The 27,438-nt window shown below is 39.2% G+C and overlaps 2 protein-coding genes across 4 annotated transcripts; both read left to right on the forward strand.

The window, feature by feature from the left end:
• The first annotated feature begins 1,350 nt into the window (after nucleotides 1-1,350).
• Nucleotides 1,351-12,183, forward strand: rae1 (ribonucleic acid export 1). Of its 2 annotated transcripts, XM_053635719.1 has the most exons (13): nucleotides 1,351-1,457; nucleotides 2,073-2,184; nucleotides 2,292-2,396; nucleotides 2,488-2,580; nucleotides 4,367-4,453; nucleotides 8,905-8,991; nucleotides 9,223-9,294; nucleotides 9,894-10,001; nucleotides 10,311-10,417; nucleotides 10,513-10,588; nucleotides 10,767-10,961; nucleotides 11,222-11,307; nucleotides 11,840-12,183. In XM_053635719.1, coding segments are annotated over exons 2-13 (1,107 nt in total). In that variant the 5' UTR covers nucleotides 1,351-1,457; nucleotides 2,073-2,094; the 3' UTR covers nucleotides 11,841-12,183. The 2 variants fall into 2 exon arrangements, with proteins under 2 accessions (XP_053491694.1, XP_053491693.1); XM_053635718.1 differs by lacking the exon at nucleotides 11,840-12,183 and having other exon boundaries at nucleotides 11,222-11,311.
• A 1,921-nt stretch (nucleotides 12,184-14,104) lies between these two features.
• rbm38 (RNA binding motif protein 38) lies at nucleotides 14,105-23,249 on the forward strand. 2 transcript variants are annotated; one of them, XR_008387041.1, is made up of 5 exons: nucleotides 14,105-14,864; nucleotides 16,889-17,012; nucleotides 17,177-17,231; nucleotides 19,557-19,663; nucleotides 21,436-21,522. XR_008387041.1 is itself a non-coding variant. In XM_053635727.1 (4 exons), exons 1-4 carry the CDS (start codon nucleotides 14,652-14,654, stop codon nucleotides 21,752-21,754), a joined length of 711 nt encoding a protein of 236 aa, XP_053491702.1. In that variant the 5' UTR covers nucleotides 14,105-14,651; the 3' UTR covers nucleotides 21,755-23,249. The 2 variants fall into 2 exon arrangements, 1 of the variants encoding a protein (XP_053491702.1); XM_053635727.1 differs by lacking the exon at nucleotides 19,557-19,663 and having other exon boundaries at nucleotides 21,436-23,249.
• The last annotated feature ends 4,189 nt before the right edge of the window (nucleotides 23,250-27,438 follow it).

The raw sequence follows: 27,438 nt of genomic DNA on the forward strand, positions 1-27,438 counted from the left end.
TGTTACAGTTAATATTCATGCAACAGTTTCAGAAACAGTTTCTTTTTTACAACATCTCCTCTGTTTGTTTGTTTGTTGGGTTTTTTGGGGTTGTTGTTGTAAAGTAAGATGAAACTATTCATCATTTATTTCATTTATTTATTTATTTATTTATTTATTTATTTTTGTAATTAGAAAAAAGTACAACAACATACATACAGGACAAACAAAACAATAAGCCAAAAACAAACTTAACAGGTATTGCATGTGATTATGTGAAGTGTGTGTAGGTGTGAGGTTGTGTTGTGCATGTACATCTCTATTCAGTATTATATATATATATATATATATATATATATATATATATATATATATATATATATATATATATATAAAATAAACTATGGGGAACAAAAAAAAAAGAAGAAGAAATAAATAAACAAAGGAAGGAGGCATATGGAGGAGATACGGGGATGGGCCACCATCCAGGGGGAATCAGAGTAGGACAGAAGGGCAGGACAGTAGGACACCCCAGCCAGGACCCGGACCAGGATACATCTTCGCAAACGAGACCTGTATGTCACACTCCAACCCCACCAGGGAGGGTCATCCCACTGGACAATCTTCTTCTTCAAAAAACACACATTTATTTCAAAGTATTGCCCACTCAAGTCATTTTGACAGATACTGCCATTAAATTATTTTTGGCCTTCAATAAGTTGTTGCAAAATTCTAAACATATGATATTTGTTTTATTAAACCGGATAAGTAAGAATGTATATGTTATTCTTCTAGGAAATGTTCTTATCCATAATCCTGAGCTTTGAAATCTGTATATCTGTAACTCTGATTTTCTTAGAATATGTCAAAATCTTTAGACCAAACACGAGAACTTTAAGAAATTGCACCAACCACACAACAAAACAAACTTGTCAATACTCAAACTACTGAAGAATACACTTCATCTCATTTGAATGAAAGCCACACCAGCTTTTTTTAACTGGCTAATAAAAATTAAATGTGGAGGTCCTAGGCAAAATACCTAAAGGTTGGCAGGCCTAACACAATCTCACCTCTCGCACGTGCTACCTGCAATTCTTTCGCACCGCACTAGGGGGAAGGAGTTTGAATAACTCTGCTTTAAACAGTTAAACATCGAACACTTCAATTTAACATTGATAAACTATAGTGATTGTGTGCTAATTACATTGTAACAGCGACATTTCCTCACTGCTGTTAGTCGTGTATGTGTCTATGTGTAATAATGAACTAACTCATTCAAATAATTACATATGGACAAATAAAACTGGGGGGGGGGGGAAACTGTTGCGAATTGAAAATGACGTCACGATTGAGGCTTGGCTCTAATGTGGCGTCATCGATGTGCGTCTCACATTTGGTGCAGTGCACTCGTTTTCATGGCGCGTCAAAAGTCCTGAGTTGGTGTTGATTTTGCTGCTTTCTTCTGAATTTGCATGGTAAATTACCGCTTACCAGAAGCAGTGTTGTTACGAGATCAACTGTGATTTGTATGCTATTTGTTATTTTGTCCTCTGTGTTTGGTTAGACTGACGAGGTTGCGTTTGGGCAGCAAATTATCTGGTTAGCTAAAATGTGTTTTGGTGTGGCTATTAGCTAGCTAGCGCGTGTGATGAACCCCATACCCCCCCCAATACCACTAACAAAGCTAGCTGACGCACAGTTATGTTTATCGAGTCAAACTATGACGGTAGCGTATTTTTGAGTCTTATATAAAGCTAGGGTGAATAAAATAGGTACCTTCTTTAATTTGCTAGCTGCTAACTGCATGTTAGCAGTTTCGGCGGCGTCATTTTTCCCTACCCGTATTCCTACAAAACCCGCCTCCTTTTTAGGATTGGTTAGGAGCGTATTTTAATAAGTATACATGTCCAATCAATGAACCGTTTTTAATATAAACGATCAGCCTTCAAGGAAAAGGCGGGGTCTTTTTTCGGAATACGAGTGGGGAAAAACATCAGTTCTCGGGGCACGGGTATCATTCAGGCCTTTTTTGTGCTTGTTTTGGCACTCTTTGCACTTCAGTGCCTTTACCATTGCTGTTCTCTCCACAGTTATCTATCTCAATAACTTACAATGAGCTTGTTTGGTACAAGTTCTGGATTTGGGGCTGGAGGCACAGGTGTTTTTGGCAACACCACGACAGACAGTCATAATCCAATGAAGGTATACAGATTCAATCCAAAGCACTGTGCATCTCAGCTCAGTTGTAGCAATCCTTTTCAGGCCCGGTGTTTCTTTTCTCTAAACCCCTCTATATCTTGTTGATGCAGGATGTTGAAGTGACTTCCCCACCCGATGACAGCATAAGCTGCTTGGCCTTTAGCCCTCCAACGTTGCCTGGAAACTTCTTGATTGGTGGCTCTTGGGCCAATGATGTAAGTTACTAATAACATAAAGTGTGCAGTACACATGTTCTAAGATCTGCTTAATACATTAATATTTTTCTATTATGCTTTTTGTTGTTAGGTGAGATGCTGGGAGGTTCAGGATAACGGCCAGACAGTCCCTAAAGCTCAGCAGATGCACACGGGCCCTGTGCTGGATGTCTGCTGGAGTGATGTAAGACATGAGTATAAACAGAAATAAAGATAACACTCGCAAAGTACTAATTGTGCTACCCAGTACATAATCTACAATAAGTGCTGCCTCCGTTCTCAGTTCATAGATATGAAGGCTTGTAATGATAATGATAGTCTTTATTGATCACATTACAGCACAGTGTAATTCTTTTCTTCACATACCCCAGCATGTCAGGAAGTTGGGGTCACAGTGCAGGGTCAGCCATGATACGGCGCCCCTGGAGCAGAGAGGGCCTTGCTCAAGGGCCCAACAGCTTGGCAGTGCTGGGGCTTGAACCCCGACCTTCTGATCAGTAACACCGAGCCTTAACCGCCAAGCCATCACTGCCAAGATTGTACAAGACTTACTAAAAATGTTGGCATGTAATAATATGCTGTTACTTTACATAAGAGGGAAAGTGTAAACAATTTGCCTGATATAAGAAAATAAGTGGTGGAAAAAACCCCATTATTGTCAGATATTGGTATACTTTAGCTTACCTATACCATGGGGAGATTTCATATACCGATAGGTGACAAATTAAAGGGTAAAACCAACATCAGCTTGCTGGGAAACCAGAACAGCTTCAGTGCACCTTAGCATGGATTCTAGAAGTTTATAGGAGTATGATGGAGGAATAAAATGCCATTCTTTCAATAAATATTCTATTTTTGATTTGATACGGTTCAAAATCTCCCATAGGTGTTCACATAAGATGAGATTTTGTGATCATTTCAATTTTTCCCCACAACTCTAGACCAGTGCCTTTGTTTTTGTTTTTTTGCAAAAAGGGGTTTATGCACTGTAACACTATTATAATATTATAATATTATAATATTCCTCTCTGTGTATCTGTCGACAAACTGCAACTGCACTGCACATGCTTCACTGTCATTGAGTGTGTACTGTCAAGCCTGTTTATCCCATGGAAAGACATTAGTAAGCATACTGTAACAATACCATTTCCAACCCTGTTTAATGATGTATTTCCCACAGAAAGTCTTTGTCTTACTTGACCATTGGCCACTATCACTGATTTAAAAAAAAACAAGGAAAGAGAAAAAGCATTTCTAACTATATTAGCTTGCACTTGTGTTTAAGGTTGCCCAATGTGTTGTACAAAACATCCCAAAACAGGCTCAGTGCCAAAACAAAAAATGTGCCCTTTACACATCTTTAAAAGGCCAGTGTTCTCACTATTGTTCCAGAATGTATTATTTAACATCATTTAATTTTATGATTAATTTTAACAAAGCAGTTTTGAAGACCAAATTAAATGTGTTCCAAATATTATTACAGGTTATAACTAAAAAAAATATATATATATATATATATTGTGGCGTAAAGTATTGTGGTATTTCAGTGCCGATGTAATGCAGACGGCTTGTACACCGGATTTGTAGTGCAGTATAAGTAATAGTTTAGTTCAGTAGTGTAACTATCCATGAAAAATGATCTACTAAGATTTCAGGGAGCACTACATTTAAACACTACTCATGCACTTAACTAGTGCACTATACGGTCATTAGGATATCACTGTTGAGTATGGTTTTTAACCTGATGTACATTAGAGGCATCCCAAAATAATGAATGAATGCATCTGGTATTAAAGACAAGTATTTTTGTGGCCATTAGATAGCATTTAATAATAGTATTGTAAAAGGCAATATTGCAATAATAAATAACAATGGGAGTTGGTTTGCTGGTGCTGTTTGAAAGTACTGCACTGTGATACTTCCAGTGTGTAAAGCCAGTGTGTAACTTGTATTTTTCCCCATTTTAACAGGATGGAAGTAAAGTCTTTACAGCCTCCTGTGACAAAACTGCTAAGATGTGGGATCTGAACAGCAACCAGGCCATGCAGATAGCACAAGTAAGCCACATTTCTTTCAATGCAAGACTTATCTGCTCCGGGCTTGAAGGCCCACTGCTCGGCATTTTCAAGATTTCCTGTTCCCAGCACACCTGATCCTACTTAATGGACCATTAAGTGATGATTAATGCACTCGTGAAATATCTTTTTACACTTTCTTTTTAGTAGTGCACTATATATTGAATAGGGAGCAGTGGACTCTCAGGGCTGGAGCTGAGAATCCCTGTTTTAAGGAGCATGAGTGGATGTGGAAAGAATGAAAGTTGTAGAATTAGCAAAGGAAATTCTTTTTGTGATTATTTAGTTTCAGAATAAATTCCGATAAAAGAAATTGAAGAAGTTTTTGAGATTTTGAACAGTGTACTTTTGTATGGGAGTTGAGATTGCCAAGACTGCGAAATGTATACATAGACAACTTGGTCCGTACAGCCATGCCTTTTTCCAGATAATTGGCTTGTTTTCTATGGAAGCACATCACACTTACAATTCAAAGGAAAAAAATGAACATGTTAATATACATACACTGATCAGCCATAACATTAAAACCACTGACCGGTGAAGTGAATAACACCTGTCAAAGGGTGGGCTATATTAAGCAGTACGTGAACAGTCAGTTCTCAAAGTTGATGTGTTGGAAGCAGGAAAAATGGGCAAGTGTTAGAATCTGAGGGCCAAATTGTGAGGGCTGGATGACTTGGTCAGAGCATCTCCAAAATGGCAGGTCTTACTGGGTGTTCCTGGTATGCGCTGGTTAGTACCTAATAAAAGTGGTCCAAGGAAGGATGACCGGTGAACCGGCGACAGGGTCATGGGTGTCCAAGGCTCACTGCTGCACATGGGGAGTAAAGGCTAGCCCGTCTGATCCGATCCCACAGAAGAGCTACTGTAGCACAAATTGCCAAAAAAAGGTAATGCTGGCTATGATGATAAGGTGTCAGAACACACAGTGCATTGTAGCTTGCTGTGTATGGGGCTGCATAGCTCCAGACCGGTCAGAGTGCCCATGCTGACTCCTGTCCACCGCCAAAAGCACCTACAAAGGGCCTGTGAGCATCAGAACTGGGCCATGGAGCAATGGAAGAAGGTGGCCTGGTCTGATGAATCATGTTTTCTTTTACATCATGTGGATGGCTGGGTGCATGTGTGTCGCTTACCTGGGGAAGATATGGTATTAGGATGCACTATGGGAAGGAGGCAGTATGATGCATTTGGCAATGATCTGCTGGGAAACTTTGGTTCCTGGCATTCATGTGGATGTTACTTTCAGTTCAATTCAGTTTTATTTGTATAGCAATTTTAACAATGGACATAAAGCAGCTTTACAGAAATATATAAATTCAGGATAGAAATTTTACATGTATGAATTTGTCCCTAATGAGCAAGCCCGAGGCGACGGTGGCAAGGAAAAACTCTGAGATGCTATGAGGATGAAACCTTGAGAGGAACCAGACTCAAAAAGGAACCCATCCTCGTCTAGATGACAATGAATAGTACAATTTATTTAAAAAGAAAAAAAAAAATTTATTCCCTTCTATAATTTTGTACTACATGGTCAAACAGTGCAATTGTGTAACTGTAACTTCAAGTCTGTTTTGTTGAACTTATCCACTGTTTGCTGATGGAGACTTGAGTGCAAAACTGTACGTGACAACTGCAGTCCTAAAGCTATCATAGCGGAACTGTTCGTATGAATTGTGGTCCAAAGCCATCTTTGTGGTTTATAAGTGGTGCCATCCTCCGTAATCTCAGTGACTTTTAGGCTGTCCATGTGGGGCCATCCTCAGCAACAGCGAGTGACTTCCAATTGATGAGAACTCCAACCAGAAGTAGCTCATCAGTATGGTTCGAGCAGTTTCCGAGAGCAGAGGGGGTCAGGTTCACTTTGACACATACCATCTACCTAAACATTATTACAGACCAAGTACACCCCTTCATCAAAACAGTGTTCCCTAATGGCAGTGGCCTCTTTCAGCAGGATAATGTGTCCTGCCACACTGCAAAAATTTATTCAGGAATGGTTTGAGGAACATGACAGAGTTCAAGGTGTTTACTTGGACTCCAGATTCCCCAGATCTCAATTTGATCGTACATCAGTTGGATGTGCTGGACGAACAAGTCCGATACATGGCGGCCCCACCTCGCGACTTACAGGACTTAAATCAAATATTATCACAAGCAATGTGACTTACTTTAGTTCTGCTAAAATACTCTCCCTTGTTTTGTTTATCTCTACAGTGGGCTGCAGTTTTCCAACAGATTTCACTTGGTTTTTTTCCTCTTCAAAAGACATGGTGTCGAATGGAAAAAAAAAAAAAACACATAACGTACAGTGGGGGAAAAGTATTGAACGCGTCAACATTTTTTTTTCAGTAAATATTTTTCCAGTTAGTCTATTCACATGAAATTCTCACCAGACAATGGTATTAACTCTAGAAGTCCAGAAATATAAAGCGATCCAAACATTAAAGTCCATAAATGAAGTTGTGTAATAAAGGTGAATGACACAGGAAAAAAGTATTCAACACGCTAACAGAAATTTAATACCTCGGTGGAGCAGCCTTTGTTTGTAATGACTGCTTCAAGACACTTCCTGTATGAAGAAAATAATCTGCCAGGAGATTCTTCTCAAGAATCTCCTGGTAAAGGGCTCCATTTATCGTTCCTTCAATTATATGAAGTCTGCCAGTAACATGTGATGAAAAACAGCTCCACACCATGATACTTCCACCTCCAAACTTCACTGTTGGTATAGTGTTGTTAGGGTGATGTGCAGTGCCATTTCTTCTCCAAACATGGTGTGTAGTATGACATCCAGAAAGTTCAGTTTTGTTCTCGTCTGACCAGACTACACTCTCCCAGTATTTCATAGACTTGTCCAAATGAGTTGTAGCAAACTTTAAACAAGCTTCGACATGCCTTTTCTTTAGTAATGGAGTCTTATGCGGGATGAGCGTGAGCAATGGAGTGCATTGCCTATTGTTTTCTCTGTGACGATGGCACCTTCTGTCTCAGTGTTTCTGGAGCTCTTTCTGAGTGGTCCTTGGCTCTTGGGCTGCTCTTCTAACTATTCTTCTGACTTCCTGGTCAGAAATCTTGCGAGGAGCTGCTGTGCGTAGCCAGTTGATGGTGGAGTGATGCTGCTTCCACTTGCAGATAATGGCCCCAATGGTGCTTACTGGAGGATTCAGAAGTTTTGAAATATATCTGTATCCGGTTCCATCAATATATTTTGCAACAATAAGTTTGTGAAAGTCTTGGGAGAGCTTTTTGCTTTTACCCATCATGAGATGTTTCTTGTGTGACACCTTGGTAATGAAAAGCCTTTTTATAGACCATCAATTTACTAACCCAGCTGATATTAATTTGCACAGATGGGAGGTTTAATTACTTACGGATTTCAGCTGATTCCTTGCCTTGCCTTGCCTTGCAGAACTGCTTTTTCTTGGCCTGTTCAATACTTTTTTTCCTGCGTCATTCCACTTTATTACACAACTTTTATTTATGGACTTCAATGTTGTGAATTCTTTATATTTGTGGATTTCTTGAGTTAATACTGATGTCTGGTGAAAATTTCATGTGAATAATCTAATTGAAAATATATTTACTGAAAAAAATGTTGTGTTCAATACTTATTTCCCCCACTGTATCATGTAATATTCTGTCAACAATGGACATTTCCTCTGTGTCCGCCATTACTGAAGGAGCCATTAAATTCTTCATTATCCCCTCCCCACTCAAACTCACTGCACATTTTAGGAACACTATTAAGTCAGTGTGCTCAGGGGAGGCAAGTGAGATGCTGCTTCCCTCTGGAACTCGTATCAGGGGGTGTTGGACACTTACTTTTGAACAGTGTGTGTTGTACAGACTAATTGATCTCATATTCCATTATATTTGTTTTATTTTATTTTTGAACAATTAATAGTTTTCTCATTCAATTTTTTTTGAGGAGACAATGCCTGAGGAAAGGCCCCTTATATACATATAGAGTATATCTCAAAAAATTTGAATATCGTGGGGGGGAAAAAACATATCCCCGTAATGTAATTCAAAAAGTGGAACTTTCATATATTCTAGTTTCATTACACACAGTGATTTCAAAAGCCTTTTTTTGTTTGTTTTAATCTTGATTACAGCTTACAGCTCATGGAAATCAAAAATCCAGTATCTCAAAATATTAGAATAAAAATTTCACATGTGGGGAAATTGAATTTTAATCATAGATCACTTGGATATTAACTTGCTTTTAGGTTTGTGTGTGATATGGTACTATTACTGTTTAGTTTTGTTTTGGGGTTTTTTGTTTTTTTGCGGGGGGGGGGGGGGGGTTAAGGAAAGGCTTTTGACGGGCGTTAAACAGTAGGCAATTTACACTGGCTATATAAAAACCATACCCAATGAGTGTGTAATAAGTATGTAATTCTAATATTTTTTGTTTTTGTTTTATTTAGCATGAAGGTCCAATCAGGACAATCCACTGGATAAAAGCCCCAAACTACAGCTGTGTCATGACGGGTAGTTGGGACAAGACACTGAAAGTACGTCATATTGTAAACACTCCTTCTAGTGTAACTAATTTTCTCCTTTTTATTTTTAATTCTGTTTTCCCCTATTTGGACCATTTACTTATTCTAAGGGCTCTTTTTGTATACTGACTTCGTAACATTTTGTTGTCCATGGCCTGTTTGGTTTGGCTGCTTTCTGTCTGTGCTCTATGGTTTTAATACAGTTGGGATAACTGATAACATTCCTTTCTCCATGAATGACAGTTTTGGGACACTCGCTCTCCAAACCCCATGATGTCCCTGCAGATGCCAGAGAGATGTTACTGTGCTGATGTGGTAAGACACTGATTACAGAAATTACACTCCTTTCTTTTGTGTTATAGTTTGCAAGAAAACCAAATAGGGGCCATGCTGGTTAAATGGTTCTCAGTAAAAATGTAATGAAGCTTGTAAGCATACATTTTTCTAAGCTGTCTCTATCATCAGGAGTGTAGTTCTCTTGTTTTTCTTTAGTCTATAGATGAATTAATCAAGTTCAACTTATTATTATAAACTTATTATCCAAGTATGAAATAAATTGTCTGTGGCTGAAAAGTATACATACACACAAGTGAATGTGATTTTCTTCCAGCCATACATATTCTTGAATCAACATCTTTTGTTGTTCCTGTAACGACCATGCAGTGTCATCTGATGTCATTAATATGTGCCTGTTTCTTCTCTCAATTCTGGGCTATTTGAAAATTCATCAGCTAATTACCAAGGTCTTTATGTGCTGAATGTTTTTTGTATAACTTCAACAGTGGCTTTTTTTTGTTCTGCACTCAGCCAGGTTTGTTCAGGTTTTGGCTTCACAAGTATTTTGCACTTCATCTGCATTCAACAGCCATTGTAAACCCTGTTTCTGAAATGATTGTGTAGCTCTTTATGTTCAGGTGTATCCTATGGCTGCGGTGGCCACTGCAGAACGAGGGCTAATTGTGTACCAGCTAGAGAATCAGCCATCTGAGTTCCGGCGTATAGATTCACCTCTGAAACATCAGGTTGGGCCTAAGGTTTCTTTGTTTTGTAGAAGTTGAGCAGCTTATGATAGATCTAGATATTTTAACTTAAAAAAATAAAATAAAAAATAAAGTAAATATAGGCATAGATATGCTGTGAGACTTGCATGTTATGTTAACCATTCTTTGGATTAGCTTCCTGCTATTTCTTTAATTATTTTTCAGATTTTGAGGATATACAATAAAATAAATTGTGCTGCTGCTTCTTTATTTCTTTATTACAGCATGACCAAGTAGGTGTGAAATTTGTTTAGTCTCCAACTTGAAATTTGTGGTCTGTGTTTTGTACAGCACCGCTGTGTGGCCATCTTTAAGGACAAACAAAATAAACCTACTGGATTTGCACTGGGCAGTATTGAGGGGCGAGTGGCCATTCACTATATTAACCCACCCAATCCGTGAGTTTACAAAAGCAATCCAGCCTTTTCTACACTGACCCACTACCTCATGAGAAATATGAACAGTTTTACATATATTTTTATTGTGTTCATAGCGCCAAGGATAATTTCACCTTCAAGTGCCATAGATCTAATGGAACAAACACCACCACACCCCAGGATATTTACGCTGTATGTATTCTAATCTGCTGCTGTTAATATTTATCATCATGGTTCTGTGGGTGTCTTGTACCTAGTCTTAAAACTAGTCATCACAAGGAAGTGCTGATTTCTGCATCAATAAATGGTGCATGCAAGTAAAAGCCTCTGATGTTACAAGTGTGTGAATTTCTGTATTTTTCTGTCCCAGGTCAATGCCATTGCTTTCCATCCCGTGCACGGCACGTTGGCCACGGTGGGCTCTGACGGTCGCTTCAGTTTCTGGGACAAGGATGCTCGCACGAAGCTGAAAACCTCCGAGCAGCTTGATCAGCCGATCACAGCTTGCTGTTTTAACAACAATGGCAACATCTTTGCCTACAGCTCCAGCTATGATTGGTCCAAGGTATGGTTTATCAACAAACATCACAGTGGTAGCCATATATGGGGGGTGTAATCCTTTTCTCTTAAATCCACAAACCTAGAGCTTGTGTTCAATTCTTGAAGTTAGACATGGGCTTAAACCAAAATGGTACCCTATTTGATCTGTTGTGGAAGGCATTATTTCAGGCTCCATGTAGTGTGATACACAGGGAGTAAGAAGTAAATTGTAATTCATTGCTAGTTTCCTGACAGCTGCCATAATGCCTAATCTCCCTCTAATAGGGACATGAGTACTACAACCCCCAGAAGAAGAACTACATTTTTCTGCGAAATGCCGCTGAGGAACTCAAGCCTCGAAACAAGAAATGGTGAGAGTGGGATTTCCGTTACCATGGAGATGGTGTCTGTCGCCAGGCTTCGTTGTGGTCTCCTCTCTGTGCTGTTTTGACACGTGTTCTTCAGCATCCCAGTATGCTTTGTATGAACGGGAAAAAAGGTGGATTTTTAAGGATTAGGAAATGGGGAAATATTTCTCAGAGCCTGGATGTTGTATTCTGTAAAATGCTACATTTTACATTGGCCATTTTGGAGTTTATTGGGTTTGTTTTTGCTTATTGGAGAAATTTATTGCACCTTCAAGCTGTATTGAGAATTAGTTGACTGAGTATTTATTAAGATGATTCCTGGTTTAAAATAAAGAGTAACAAACCTCTGTGATCTATCTTCAGCTTTCCAAAGACAGTAATTAAAAAGAAAGAAATGCAAGAGAATAGTTTTTTTTGTTGGAAACCAAGCATGTACTTATGGGAGTGAGAAGAAAACAACAATAAACATGATTTTAAAAAGACAAAAGAATGCTGTTCTGCATTATGACTGACCACTTGCCCTCCTGTCCTTTAGATCCTGTCAAGCTGTTGCATCTCGGAAGACCTGCTTTAGCATGTAAATATGGGGGAAATTGAGAGACCGTCTTATGACCAACATCTGGACCAATGACATGGCATTGCATACATTGTATGGACCAATCAGAAAGGGCCAGCTACTCCTACACGATGGTGATGACAGCAAATTGCTTTTGCCCTGCACGAGAGAAGCCATGTTTTAGTGTTCTTGGTGTATGTGATTGTTTTTTGCTGTCTTTCATAACCGCAGCTTTTTTATTTCTTTTTTTCACGGTTCCACCACTTCTTTGCTGTCATAACATGGTGTAGATTGAAATGTTAATAAATGTTTCAAGGACTCTGCATGTAGACATTTTTGTTCTCATGGACTGGAGGAATTGACGAGATGAGAGGGTATCATGACGTGTGTGCTTCTAAACCATGATACTTTAGACTTGTAATTGAAGGATTAACTGGGGAAAGGCCCAAGCATTTTCTAGTCGATTCTGAGAAAGATAACATATTGATCTGACTCTGCATTTTAACTATTTTTGCTGTTCACTTTTGTCAGATCTCAACATTTGTAATAATGGACTATAATTGCCGTCCTAACAATAACCGTGTTGTTATTATGTTGCTACATTTAAAATAAGCAATTCTGATAGCCTTAAACAATGCAGACAAGAGAGCCCCCAAGCATCAACTCTGCTTTAAAGATTAATGTCCACTAGGAGGCAACGCTTCACTTCTCTGCTTTGTGTTAAAGCATGGCAGAATCAAAGCACACAGATCAAAGTGAGTGAGTGCATCAGGTGAGTCAGTGATAAAAAGTAGGGGAGAAACACTGGCAACTTATCAGTAGGATATGAACAGCAGGTTGTGGGAGCTACAAAGGGTTGGAGTGAGAAGACTTGCATGACTTGAACGTAAAGGTGTGAGAACTACCACCTTGCTGTGGCCATAAGAAAATCACTTTACTTTCAGCTGGGGCTTTGACACCTAACAGAGAGACTTCAATAGGCTGTGGGAGGGAAACTACCGAGACCAGGCAGTCTTCAGTGTGTGAATTTCAGTTCCTTAAATCAGTAGATCTCAAAGTGGGGTTCAGGGACCCCCAGGTTATGTGTCTTCACAGAAGGTGATTTTTTTTCTTAGAGTAGTAGTGGTGATCCAACCTGATCAAAGCTTTGATATTTATAATTGAGATCTTAGTTATTAGCATGCTTAATTTAATTGGTCTAATCCAAACATCTCTAACACGTAAGTAGGCCTATATGTAATGTCAGCTTGGACCTAATGTGGAAAGTGGAAAGTTCAGGAATAAAAAAAACTCTATTGTTCCAATAAATAGCCAGATTATTACGGTACAAATTTGTGGGTTTGGAGAATTTATTTTACAGTTAGAGGGGTCCCTGACTGCAAAGAGTTTGCAGAACCCTGCTTTAAGTGACCCTTAACACCACTTTATTAGTGAGGTAAGATGGCACTGCTCCTCCTAATACCATGAACCTATTTGTACGACATAGTTAAACAGCAGCTACAGCTGGCACAGTTACATGAGTCAAGGAGTGAATGGTTGTCAATGGTGATACAAGCCCTGGCCTGTTCTCCTTGTTGTCTAGAGGCTTGGTTGATTGATGCTGTTCTGAAAGGCCTTTGTGACCATGCATTTGGGTTAAAAGAGCTGAAGATCATAATCCAGACACAGTGTCATAGACCTGTTAGGCTCAACGGGGTTAAATCTTTATGATCTCATTACCTGTAAATGCTCATAGTCAGTACTTATCTCTAATACATAAAGCAAATGTTTCAGAGAGACCTCTACTTTTACTCTCGTGAGCTCTAATCTTTAATAATGGGGGTGTAAATTCAACCTCATAGTGGTCTGTTGGCATTAAATGGACTTCCAAATGCAGTCCCTGGTGAATCATTTGTTGTCAGCATGTAGTATGATCATGTTCTAGCCTCCACATACACACAGTCACTATTAGGCTACAATTGGGCTTACTTTTATGAGGAATTTTTTTAAGCAGTATCGCTTATTACAATGTGATTAAGGCTAGTTTCATCTTCAAGGAATAAAAGGTTTGAGCTTTTATTAATTATGGAAAGAAATAAAGTATTACTGCGTATAACTGAATTGAATATATATATATATATATATATATATATATATATATATATATATATATATATATATAAAATATTTTACATTCACTTTTACAGCAGTACCGTTGACATAACCAAGTCATTTTTTCCGAAAGTTTATGGATTTTTTTTTCCTGAATTCAAAACGCTGCCGGATATACTTTATTCGACCAGGGAAATAAAAACACTTTTGATTAAGGGCACGTTGTCTAGCCTACAGTGGCCGTTTTTCTTTGTTTGGCGCAAGGACAAAAGCAGGTGCAAGTTTACGCGAGGGTGGACGCAGGGGGAGGAGACTGTACCACAGAACAAAGTTTTCTGATAGTTTTTTTTTTTTTTTTTACAAAAGAGGCTTCATCCCATTGGCTAACATGAACAATGGGCGTGGTTTTTACGAAACTGTATAAATACACGGCGCCCGGAAGAAAGGAAAGGGGTGGTAGCTTATCGCAGTTAAGTGCGTCTGGCGGTCGTGTACCAGGGAGCGCGTTCACTACTACTGCGATGGTTTGTATTGCGTAGGAAGTTTAAGGACTAAAGAATTGAAAGCCTGGACAATCGAGCCGCCTTGTATACAAAATCCTCATATTTTGACTCCCTGACTCTTTTTACATGCCGGGATATTTTTTAAAAGACTGATTGTGGGGGAAAACCGCGTCCGTTACACAGTTTGAGAGTATCCAATGCTTTTACATCCGTGTATGAACGGCACACTCGAAGCTATGCATCCAACGGGAATCCAAAAAGACACTACTTTCACGAAGATTTTCGTCGGGGGTTTACCCTATCATACAAATGATGCATCTTTGAGAAAATACTTCGAAGCATACGGAGACATAGACGAGGCTGTGGTCATAACGGACAGACAGACGGGGAAGTCAAGAGGCTACGGCTTCGTAAGTGACTCAAATGTTACTGATATTTAACTACTTTCTAATTCTGGTACCGCTGTGTAGTTTGTAAAGCAGCACTTTTAATCTAGGCTACCTTAAACAAAATATGTGAGCTCCCCAGCAGGCACTTCTTTCTTTGGGTATGTGATGTTGTGCGTAAACGCGCACGCGACGCGTTCAGGTTCGTTTTGGGTAGATAAGCATCTGTTTTCTGTGTTAGCAACAGAAAACAAAAGCAAGGGGTGTGAAGTTAAAGATTAAACCCTAATCCACCCCTCCATCCCCTTTCCCGAATGTGTACTTGCTGAATTGTTTCTGAGGCCACATTTTGCTAAGCGGTCAGTCAGGCTTAAAACAGAAGTGCGGCTGTCCTCAGTTGGGCAGCGCGAGCGCCAGCAGCTGTAAGGGCTTTATATGGTGAAGTTTCTAAATGATGATTTCCAAGCCTCCTCCTTCTCCTCCTGCTGCTTATTCATGCCACATTAATGAAGCTCGGCAGCACCCAGCCGCCTAGAAATGTTTACAGGATCTTAATGGCCGTCAGAGAGTGGCAGTTTATTTTGGCCTAAGATGGAGCTGTACGTACTTTTACTAGCCTAGATCTTATTCCTCCAGTGTTCCTTCTCCTGGAGTTCTTGTCCTGGTCGCTTAAATAAGCTTTTGTATTCCACTTTGTTTGCTTCGTTAAAAAACAAAACTGTAATGTTGCCATATACTCTCAGAAAAAGGGTACTAAACTGTACTTTAATATGTATCCTTTACCTAGAAAGGTGCACATATTGTATTTTTAAAGCTTTAACCTAAAAACTGACAATCTACGTATGTCTCTTAAATAATGTTCAATGGTACACTACAGTATTTCCACTGTTTTCAAGTGAAAAACATATTAAAGCATTACAGAATAGTACTGCATTTTTCTGAGTGTGTATAATGCAGAGGTTAACATCTGGGCCCCCTCCTACTCCCACACACACACACACACACGCACACACAAAGAAAAGTGGAACTCATTTAAAAACAACTGGAGATTGTGTGTATATAATATAATATAATAATGAGTGAGAGCGTGTAAGTACCAGAGGCAGTAGAGTACATGCAGGTAATTAGTGCTAGTGAGGGTCACACTGAGCATTTTAAGGTCATACAGAATGTGTGCCATGTGCTTCTCATCGTAAGTGACACACACAAACAAATATGGAAATATTTATAGCAGACTAGAGTAATGACCAATTAATGGCCTGGAAGACTGTGCTTATGTTGCAGTCTTTTGTTATTGCTAGAGTTTTGCTGTTCTTAATGCAGCACATGGTGGCTGGAGGTCAAAAAGGGTAGTGTTGCATTGTTCCAACGGCTCTTCTTGGCTAAGTGTGTGGCAGTGCAGGTTTGACAGGCTCAGGGAGATGAGGGCTTCTGCCTTCAGAGTATTTGGTGGTCTGGGTGAAGATCCCATCATAAAAACCTGTTTTCCCTGAAAGCTTATTTTACCTTCTAACAGGATCGACTTGTTGCTCCTGTTTCGTTTTGAAACTATGAGAAAAGGATTGTACGTTGCCAAACTACGAATGCTTCCTTTTTGCCTGTAATAACTAATTATGTAAACAGGTACAATGCATAGTTTTTAAGTTGTACCAAAGGACATTAGCCGCAACTGTGGTTAATGTAACCCTTTAATCTCCCAGGGTTTTATTCAAGTGTCGATTCAAATAGCACTTTTAGTAACTACTATGACTTATTCACTAGAGTACTACAGTGAAACTGCATTATAGTCAGTAATGTAAGTTTTAACCCACCAATGGGCCCTGGATTAAAGGTAGAACTCTTTTGCTGTAATTGTGTAGTGTTTCTTTTAGTCTCTTAGCTTTAAAGCTAAAGTTGTTGTTTGGGTCTTCACTGAAGGCATCCCTGGTTGTTAGTTGCAAATATGTTTGCTAATAATGCCTCACAGGATTTTAGATTTTTGGCTTTTAAGTTTCCGTTAAAAGATCTTGTTTTTGTAGATGCTTACAGCACTCCGTTATGTCCTCTAGGTGACAATGGCTGACAGGTTAGCAGCAGAACGAGCCTGTAAAGACCCAAATCCCATCATTGATGGTCGTAAGGCCAATGTCAACCTGGCCTACCTCGGAGCCAAGCCACGCAGTCTTCAGACAGGTGAGCAGGGGTGATACGCACACTGTCGGAACATTGAACTTATTAGTTATTTCCTTTAGTTCCGTTTTCTCTTTTCAACTTCACCTAATAAAAAAAAATTGCCTGTTAAATGAACCATATACTGCATTGAAATGGCATCAATCAATATTTCTTGTGCTTTATAGGCATATCTATTGGTGTGCAGCCAGTTCATCCAGCACTTATCCAAAGGCAGTATGGGTAAGTCAGATGTCTGTGTCTCTGTGTTCTGTTACATTCTGTTTTTTTCTGTTACATTCTGTTTTATTCTGTATGGTAGCAAAGAGACATTGTCTTACAAACCCCAGTGGATCTTAACAATGACTGCACATACTAAGGAAACTGAACAAGTTCCTTGTAGCTCTTTGTCATGACTGGTCTACTCTTATGTCTGGCAATAAGTCTCATTTCTAGTCTCATTTCTGTTACAGCAAGTTCCTGATTTTTGTTGCTTCAGTTTCTATGTCTTTGACAGTAGTCAATTAGAGAGAGATTTCAGAATTTATATTGTAGTCATTTTTTAACATGGTTTTAAACATAATTATCCCTGTTTTGCTGACCATATTTGTTTTAGTCTTTTGGTTGATGGTGTGCATGTATCCTTTGGATATCCAAAACATGCACACTAGAAGCCTAATATGAGATTTTGGTTCTGTCTGGGTGTATTTTGCCCTTGAGGCTTGGTGCATAAATTTGTATTAATCTATGAGGCCTACATATCTGAGAAAAACCTGCCCTGTGAGTTTATAGTCCATAGTTCCAAGCCATTGTTGTGGACAAAGCAGCTAGTGTTGCTTTATCACCATTTTATTTGTCTAATTATCGTTTTAATAAGAAGAAACACCAACAGTGTTTCTTAGCAACCTTTTAACTGATACAAACTTTTATTGGCTTGCTGGGTTTCAAATAGTCTGTTTGGTTTGCCATGGCGACAGACTGGTTCTGAACAAATTTTTACCTGCTTATTAACATGTTCGTGTGAGAAGGACCGAAAACGTTCCGTCTGTCGGTGAGTTAGTTGCTGTGGTAACAAGGTGGAGCAGTGTTGGGGAGGGGGACCTGCGTTTCTGCCTGTATGACAGGTGCTGTCTCATATTTCCTCAATTACACCCTTCATACACATCTACCCACCCTTTTTTACACACTTGCACACCTGTCGCTTTCCCCCATGGAGCTCTTTGTCTCCTTCTGCTCAGAAATGGATTGCTAGGATGGCTAGAAGGAGGCTGTTTTATTCCCTCTTTAACTGTGTTTTTGGACCTTTGTGTCCCCTACCACACGTGTTCTCACTCTCAAAATGTAAGAATCAAAACTACCAGGAGTATGTAATACAGCCACACATTCCGAGTCATTTAGTTTTGTGTATATTTCTAGATATCAAATGGTCCTACAGTCATTGGCCGTCTTGACAGTATTGTGTGACGTTTTCTAAGCAGGTGAAATCAGTCAAGTTGTCAGCTTAGTGATTAGACTGGGGCCCTGAAAAGTGACACCACAGTGAGAGTTGGGGGGATGTGGAGTAAAGGGAGGGGTTGAGGGTCACTGGGTTGTGTACTGAGTAAAGAGAAGAATGGAAATGTTTAGGTGATATGAGCAGAAAGAGGGGGAGATGGGTTCAGTGTAGTTCCTTGAGCTTCAGCTGCTAGATGTGTGAGCTGTTGCCTAGTAGCTCTATGAAATATCACTCCCTCTCTACAAGTTCAACACTTTCCCTCTATAATAAGAACACATGCTTACGAAGACGAAGCACAATATCGCAAGCCGTCGATGCACATTCAACATATTATGTGCGAGGTCATCTGGCTACGTTATTGTATGGGCGTACGCACTGGGTATATGTGAATGCCATCTTTGTCTTATAAATTTTTGAGTACACTTTAGAAGGTAAGGTAAAAAATTATGTGAGTTGTTTTCTATTAATACATGTGTGTATTGAACTATTGTGTATGTAGAATTAAAAATAAGCTACTTCACAGGGTTGTTTGGCTTTAGTGGTGATCAGCAGTGTGTGGCTGCTATTCAGCAAAAAAAAAAAAAAAGTAATGTTTGAACATTTCCTCATGGTGTGGAGTTCAAGAGTAAAGTGACTTCCACCAGTCAATTAGTGCACAGCGTAAGAGACCACTGTGCAAATGTGACCTGGCAACTGCCTAGTGACTGAAGAGGTGTGTGTGTGTGTGTGACCTTGACCGCTGTATCAGCTAAGCCTGGTCTCTGGACTTTAAACAAAGCTGCCTGTTACTTTATTCAGTCCATGCCTCTAAGCTGAGTGTTTGTGTGGCCAGTGCAGTAGGCAGTAGTCGAGGATCACAATGCCAATTTCTCTGTTTTGCTGTGATGTGTGTGTGTGTGTGTGTGTGTGTGTGTGTGTGTGTGTGTGTGAGAGAGAGAGAGAGAGAGAGAGAGAGACCAAGAGAGCGAAGGAAAATGCTGTATTTTTTTCTTGTATCCTCTGATCTAATTCATTATATAATCACATTTTCCTCTAACCTAAACTCTTCCATTCATGCTCTGTTACTTGGCCAGTTGATGGAGAGCATTACTGAGGGAAGAAGACACACAAGCTCCTGGGTACGCTGGGTCTAGTGTGGAGGTCCAGATTGGGTACCACTCGCCCTGACCCCACCCTTAAGGTGCCAGTCATGGCTTGAGAGTGCAGTGTAGTGTGCTGTGACAGTTTGAAGTGCTGTGCGCATGTATTACAGTAAAGCTTATGCTGATACATCTTTCATTCTTTGTGACCTTCGCATGGTTTTTGGTTTGCAGTGCTGACTGAAGTGATTTACTTGTGTGTGTGTGTGTGTGTGTGTGTGTGTGTGTGTGTGTGTGTGTGTGTGTGAGTGAGTGTGTATATGGGGGAGGGGGCGTTATTGGATGTTTTGCACACACACCCTCCGCCCACACACCCTTTCCTGTGTTGAACCATGGTGTGTACAGTCTCTCTTTCATTTATGCACACACAAATTCTAAAAGTGTATATCATCTCTGTGTTATGTAAATGTGTTACTTTTAGTGTAGTGTTTTTGGTTCACAATATCTGTTTGTGTAATATATTCTTTAGATACATATTCAATTCTTAATCTTAATTTTTTTTTAGGGGATATAACTATACCCTCTTTAATCCCCTGAACTCTGGAAGGAACTGTGTGTAAATGATTCCACACTTTGACTCAAGTTGTCTAACTTAATAATAGCTCACTTGTTTTGCATTGTGTTTTTTCAGGTAATTACTAGATAATAAACTCTGTAAAAGAGCACGGTGATTAAAATGCAACCTGTCCCCCTTGCTTGCTAATTAGTTGCTAGTAGGGAGAGTCATATACACATGTTATGTTATGTTATGTTATATTCTATGATAGCAAATGTCTGTTATGTATTTCGCCATATACAAATAAGAAAATGGCAGGAGTCTTGAGTGTGACCCAAGATGTTTTTCAGTTCCTGCTGTTGGAATAGGTGTCCCTTATGACATTTCTTACCATTTCCCTTGGGAGGTTGTTCTGTTTTGTTTCCAGGTGCAGCATCTTGAGACCCCCACCTCACCACGCCTTCCCACAACTCCCTACATTCTGAGAGAATGATGCGATTTTGTGTGTGTGTGTGTGTGTGTGTGTGTGTGTGTGTGTGTGTGTGTGTGTGTGTGTGTGTCTGACTTTTTGTGTAAGAAATCCTCCCCCTTACACAGACACATTCTCTCCAGTCTAAGGGACTCACGAGGGTAGATTCAGACCTTGTTAATAATAGCACAACAGTCTGTGCGGGAGAAGAGGTGAATCTGTCCTTTCTCCACACGGTTAATTACCCTTGTAGTGCTAAAAGCTCACTTGTGAATACTGCTACATTTGCGCCATTTCATATAAACATGCTGTTGCTGGTGCCTGCACATTGGCACATTGCATTGATCTCATTGTTAGTGCGTGTGTGTCATGCATGTGTGTGAGAGAGACTCCTAGCTCCCACTGAATGAGTGAAAAGTAGCAGCTGTTAAAACACTTGTGGGTGTTGGTTGAGAGAAGCTGCCAGAAGCATCTGTCTCCCACCTCTCTTGCTAAGAACCTGTTCCAGCTACCAAGATTGTTGAATTTACACAGTGTACATGTTCCTGTTGTTGATGGGATGCTCCATAAACCTGCAGAACAAGCTTCGCCTTCCTGTCTATTTATTTCTGATTTAATTTTTATGTAAGGCTTGGGTTGAATGTTTATGCTTTAACCTTCTCTCAGGACTGATGCTTTCCCATCTTATTGATAGAGGTACAATAAGGATGTGAGCATATGGTCTTATCATTAATAAGATGGAGATTGCTAACAGGATTGGGAAATGGCTACTAATTCTCATTTGATCAAAGTCTGAAGAATGGTGTCATGTGGTCTGTTTGTGTTCACTCTTATCTCTGTGTGTGCAGGCTGGTGCCGCAGTATGTATACCCACAAGCCTTTGTACAGCCCGGCCTCGTGCTCCCTTCTCAAGTGGCCTCCTCGCTCACTTCTCCGTATGTGGACTACACTGCTGCCTATGCCCAGTACACCTCAGCAGTTGAGCACTACCCTTATGCCTCTTCCCCAGGTTTCATGAGCTATGGCTACACCAACAGCCACATCACCGGCCAAGCCTCCAACACCACTTCACTGCACCAGACGCTCACTAATACACCCACTGCTGCCACCCCTGCCTTCATCCAGTACCCACCACAGCAGCATCTGCAACCCGAGCGTATGCAGTGAGGTCCACACGAGCCAAGTGAGCTCTGAGGAAAAACACGAGGCTAAAAACTATTGCACTGTCACATCAGGATTTGCTTCCGGCAGCTGAGTCCGGAGATAATGAAACTGTGCAGTGGCTTTAAAAGAGCTTCCAGAAGCACTGATGCTTTTTTTTTTTTTTTTTACAAATTTCCTTCAACATTATTACTGTCATTACTATTATTCATGCTATTCATTATCATAAGCTTAATTGTATTAATGTTTCTTTCTTTTTTTTGTGCTCACATTATATTGTTAAGATCAATCAGAGTAAGGTGCCTCATTGTATAGAGTGGAAAACAAAGTTAAGGAAGACTGTACAGTCATACACTGAACATACACTGAGGCTTTAGAAAGTTTAATTAGGGTATTGCTGCTTAAGGACACCGGGGAAAGCATTTGAGAGAATGGAAAGTCAAAATTTAAGGTTATAGACAGGGCAGAACACAAAATCAGAGAGGTGGGGAAATGGAGATGCAACAGGACATCCATACATGCACAACAAGATGTTGGTACTAAATCAAGGACAACATGGAGAGCTTCAAGCTACTGCTACTGCTTAAAGACACTCAAAAGCCCCTCCAGGATTACCCTTTTTTTTTTTTTTTTTTTTTTTTTTTTTTAAAAAATAACGAAGAGGCCTTAAGACTAGAATCTTTCTTTAGATGTAAATGACCATTTTAGCATTTGTATATAGGGTGAACTGTGAATAAGCCACCACCTGCTTCCAAACAAAATAAACCCCAGTCTACAGACCTCAGACTTGTTTAAGTCCAAAGACTTGTGATATGGTATTTTAGAGTAAGGGTGCTAATTAAAGATTTCGATCAGGTTTCTGTCCATGGTGATGAATGTGACTTTGTCATAATGCAAAACTGACTTGGAGACAGGTGTCAAGTTCAGGAAAAGCACTGAATGTGCCCATTGTTTGGATTGTGGATGAATGGAGATAATCATTACATGATGCAATAAGCATTGGATTTTAACATGTATGGTAGCTGACACTGATACCTACAGTACATCAGTTTTGTATAACTGTTAAAACTAATTGTAAAACGTCTTTTTGAATATCTCTGAACAGGGGTGTTCTTTATGTACAGCTTTGTCACAATTTAAAGCATTTTGCAGTATTTATGTTAAGATATTTAAGTGATCTGTGGTACTTTTTTTTTTTTTTTTTAATAAATATATATAAATTGTTCACTCGGTACACCAAACATGCAAAACATACAATGTTTTAGGCTTCTGGTTGCCAAATATGAACATGTATATAGTTGATTTAGCATTCTTCTTATACTAATAATCCACATGTGCACCTAAAAATGTTACGTTGATTTTTTTTTTTTTTTCCGTCTCAGCTTTCACCTGGCACATAATTGCTCTATGAAGCATTTTTATGTCACATCATTTCACTATCTGCAAAGAAGCCATACCAAGAAAAGTCTTGGGGAAAAATAAAGACTTTATACTAAAAATAGGAATGCAGTCGATTGTTCTTACGTTCTTTTGTTTGCACATGTCTGCTTTTGTTTTAGGGAAAAATACACTTCTGTCTGTTCTGTATACTTTAATTAAAGCAGTCCTCTAGAGTCTAGACTGTATTCAGGGATGTGCAAAACTGCTCGATGACTCTTCAGGTAGTATATTACTTAGTACCAAATATAAATTAAATGCATAAATTAAGCTTGCTTCTTACTCATTTGATCAATGCTATTGCTTAGTTTCCATTGTTATCAGGTGTTAATAGTTACATGTATCAAGTAGAAACAAAAGGAGGGCAATTTTTCTTTAGGGCCTGATTAGCAGTGATTATTTACTGTTAAATGTAATAAATGACCTACAATGCTGACTCTGAATGGCATCATGTGCAGTAAAGACAGGCTTGTCTGGCATTATATAAGCATACTCTGAGTATGTACGTGATGTTTGGTTAGGTCATGGGGAAGGGGCCCTGCTGGTTATCAGGTTTTAACACAAGCAGTGGCCTCAGGCACGCACTGTTGCATTTGCCAGCTTTTCAGGGGGAGGCGGTTTATGAGGATGGCTTATATAAACAGTGGATTAATATTTTCATAGTCATTGTCAGTTGCCAGGCACTGTGAAAATACCAAGACAAGTTTATATACAGCCAACCTGGCTACTTAATGTATTTCTGTTTTCTTTTTTATGAAGAAAAATCTCTCCATTCTTCCCAAATGAGCTTTGTGTAGTGAATGTATATTTTAAGCATTTTGAATCTCAACTGTAGGGAGTGTGATCCACTTTAATTCCATTGTAAATGCGTCACTTAGGTTCTTCTGGGCAATCTGGAGGTAGCTGCATGTCCTGTTGTGCAGAGATAAATACGAGTGGAAGTGTTTGTGAAGCTGTTGTGGTGTAAAGGAGTCATGGTGTTAGCTTAAATAAACAGCTCATTTAGCTCATTGTGTACTCAAGATGAAGTTATGGCTGTTTGCGCAGCTATGGAATGAACATACTGAACATATTTTTCCACTGGGCTGTATCTGATTGTTTGCAGGGTTTATCTCAACCGCTAAGATGCTAAGGATCTTGTGTTGGGCTAATCTGAAGTTCTAGCAATATTACTGTGCGCTCTATACCACGTTGTTTGTTTCATCGTTCATACATGCATCGCAAGTATATTTGAAGTCTCTTCCTCTTAATAGAACTCACTTATGTTATTCCTTCTTCCTCACAAACACCTCATCGCCTTACGGTCTTTGCGCTTCTCTATTTTCATTGTCATGAACTGATTTTATTGGACTCTCATTTCTATAGTCTGGTATGCTACTTCCCTTATTCTCTTTATTCATGTTTGCCTCTCTTCCTGCTCTCCTTGCCACACATTTACAATAGAAGGGGTGTCAGGCTTGAAGTGAGTGCCAGCTTGATAAACCACAAGTAGAGCTTTATGCTGAATCATTGACATACTGTACATATGCCACTGTGGCTGCATTAACCTTGATATTTCCAATCTATCCAGCAGTCACACTTTCTATTCATAATGCCACACTGCCTAATATCTGACAGTCATTAACAGAAAGGTACTTCAATATCTAGGAGCTCCTAGCCTTTTGATTTTTTCTTTCTTTTTTTTTTAATTCACAGGGGTAAGCATTGGTCTCCGATGCATACCACATTGTTTATTTGTATATATTCATGAGTAGGGATGATGAACAGTGTATCAGGCCCTGTATAAACTCATTTTACTCACATTTATCCTTGCAGATCAAATCCTGCTGTAGGGATCTTTGGATTAGAATTGGTCCAATCTGGCTAACGTCCGGAGACACTCAGCATGGTGTCGTGAGATAGTATAGACACTATATTTAGTGAACCACTCAAAGATGGCGACACCAGGCCACTAACCCACCTCATTTTATTGCCTCTGCCTGTTGTCACTGGCTGTCTAACTGAGATAAAGATTGGATTGGGTGGTGAGGGGAGGCTCAGAGACACCAACTAATGAAACTTTCACACACACAGTCATTCCTTTATATGTCACACTCTACATACTCTTTCCTGTCATACTTTAGTTTCTCTATATCACTCTCCCTTCCTAACTGGGGTGAATGGGGCGTAATTACTATACCTGGACAGATAAGATGAGTAATAGCAGATGAAAATTGAAAACAGATAATATTAACAACATGCCGTGGTGCTTTAAAGAAAATTTACATAAGTTTGTATGTTAATCATTTAATTTAAATGTAGTAATCCATAGATTATATTATACTGTAAATCACAATCTGTCAGAGGTGACAGTGGTAAGGAAAAACTCCCTGAGATGACATGAGACAGAAACCTTAACAGGAACCAGACTCAAAAGGAAACCTATAATCTTCTGGGTGACACTTGATGGGGCATTTTTATTGAAAAAATCGTAGTCAATTTTATCTGAGCCTTTTATGCAATGCAGCTTGGATCACACGTCTAAACTTAAGCTGGATAAGTAAAAGGAAGATATTATGTAAGTGTGTGACAGAAAGAGATAGATGGAGTGATAATGAGATATAAATACATGCAAAAACCTAATGACTCAATTCAGTTTCCTTGCATGATTCCCGTGCTGGTCAGTGACATCATTTTGCAAGACATAAAAAGAAACAGTTTGTGGCTTTACTGCATTGGGGATAAAGCCCCTGTTGACTACTTGGTTGGTTACTGTTGGTTACTGAATGATATGCTTCAGTAAATAACAATAATAATCTGAATAATCTGAATGATTTGACTTTAAGCAGTTACATAGTCTAGGTTGAAGACAATCATAACACAACATATAACTTATTCAACCTACAGAGCCAGAACATAACCTTGATGTTATTTTAATAGAGCTGTAATTTTTATTCTTTTTTGTTTAAAAAAAAAAAGTATACATCAATGAAGAAACTGTTGTTTTATGAACTGTCACTTCTATAAATTAGTCCCCTAACATGTTTTGCATAGTTATGTCATACAAAAAGAATTGAATGTGTGAGTAATAATTCACAAATGGTATATCTCATGTTACAATTTTAAATATTTAGTTCAATTCCGTTTTATTTGTATAGAGCTTTTAACAATGGACATTGACCCAAGACAGCTTTATAGAAATATATAAATGCAGAATATAGATTTTAAATGTATGAATTTATCCCTAATGAGCAAGCCAGAGGCGACGGTGGCGAGGAAAGACTCCCAGAGACACTATGAGGAAGAAACCTTGAGAGGAGCCAGACTCAAAAAGGAACCCATCCTCATCTGGGTGACGCATGAAATACTCATGTAACGCTCAGAATTTTCACAGTTTGTAGCCGCTATTCACAAAGCAATTTAGTTTTAGCTTCACACTTCTCTGTAGCTGTCCAGCTGGATTAAAAACATTAAAACTATGAGACTTTTCATGTTGCAACTGTGCACTTTGACCATGTGAATAGTGATGTGAAAATGTAGCATCAAAATTGTAAGTATGTAAACTGTCATTTGTAAGCACTAGAGTAGTTTTGAACATGCATATGTAAGAGGTAAATTAGGATTTGTAGCCGTAATGTGAAGGTTGCATACTCTCATATTTGATTATTACTTAGTGATTCAAATCAACTGTTTTGTTTTTTGTTTAATAAAACGATCTTGCGCTTGCATTACATACTATTGCTTTTGACAGAAAAGTGTAGGATCAGGTCATCAGAACTTGGGATTGAGTGGAGAAGAAATGAGTAGTATCAATCCGTCCACCAAAAGTGGAAATATGAAAGAAAGAAAAAATCATATTATGTAATATATGAAACAAGCAGTATGAAATGAAAGAGGTATTAAACACTAAAATAGTCTACTGTGCTATTAGAAAGATGATGTGTTTGATATGTCACTTAGAATAAAGTTCAATTTGAAGTATATGACCCCCTCGCCTAAGAAGTAAGGGCTGATTCAGCCTAGGGGACAGTACGCATACACAGTATTCACTCTATCTCAGAGATAACATTAGTATAGAGCCTAATGTAACCTCTTTTGAGTCTACAGACATCATTTCTCTCTTGCCTTTTCTCACACATGCTTCTGTGGGGGTAAGCAGAGGTTTTGTGTGTGTTTTTTTTTTGTTCTGCGCCATGTCCTTATCTGTGGTTAGCATGTGTTCAGAGCAGGCAGGGCCTCCTCTACACTCCCCCGATTAAGCTTCCTCCAAGAGA

This window comes from Ictalurus furcatus, chromosome 11 (assembly GCF_023375685.1).
Source record: "Ictalurus furcatus strain D&B chromosome 11, Billie_1.0, whole genome shotgun sequence".
NCBI lineage: Eukaryota > Metazoa > Chordata > Actinopteri > Siluriformes > Ictaluridae > Ictalurus > Ictalurus furcatus.

Excerpts from the sequence above, each read along its gene's own strand:
- rae1 (XM_053635718.1), top strand. The coding sequence starts at position 2,095 with ATGAGCTTGTTTGGTACAAGTTCTGGATTTGGGGCTGGAGGCACAGGT. Across the intron at positions 2,185-2,291 it reads ACAGTCATAATCCAATGAAG|GATGTTGAAGTGACTTCCCC; the intron begins GTATACAGATTC and ends TTGTTGATGCAG. Across the intron at positions 10,962-11,221 it reads CCAGCTATGATTGGTCCAAG|GGACATGAGTACTACAACCC; the intron begins GTATGGTTTATC and ends TCCCTCTAATAG.
- rbm38 (XM_053635727.1), top strand. The coding sequence starts at position 14,652 with ATGCTTTTACATCCGTGTATGAACGGCACACTCGAAGCTATGCATCCA. Across the intron at positions 14,865-16,888 it reads AGTCAAGAGGCTACGGCTTC|GTGACAATGGCTGACAGGTT; the intron begins GTAAGTGACTCA and ends TATGTCCTCTAG. Across the intron at positions 17,013-17,176 it reads GCCACGCAGTCTTCAGACAG|GCATATCTATTGGTGTGCAG; the intron begins GTGAGCAGGGGT and ends TGTGCTTTATAG.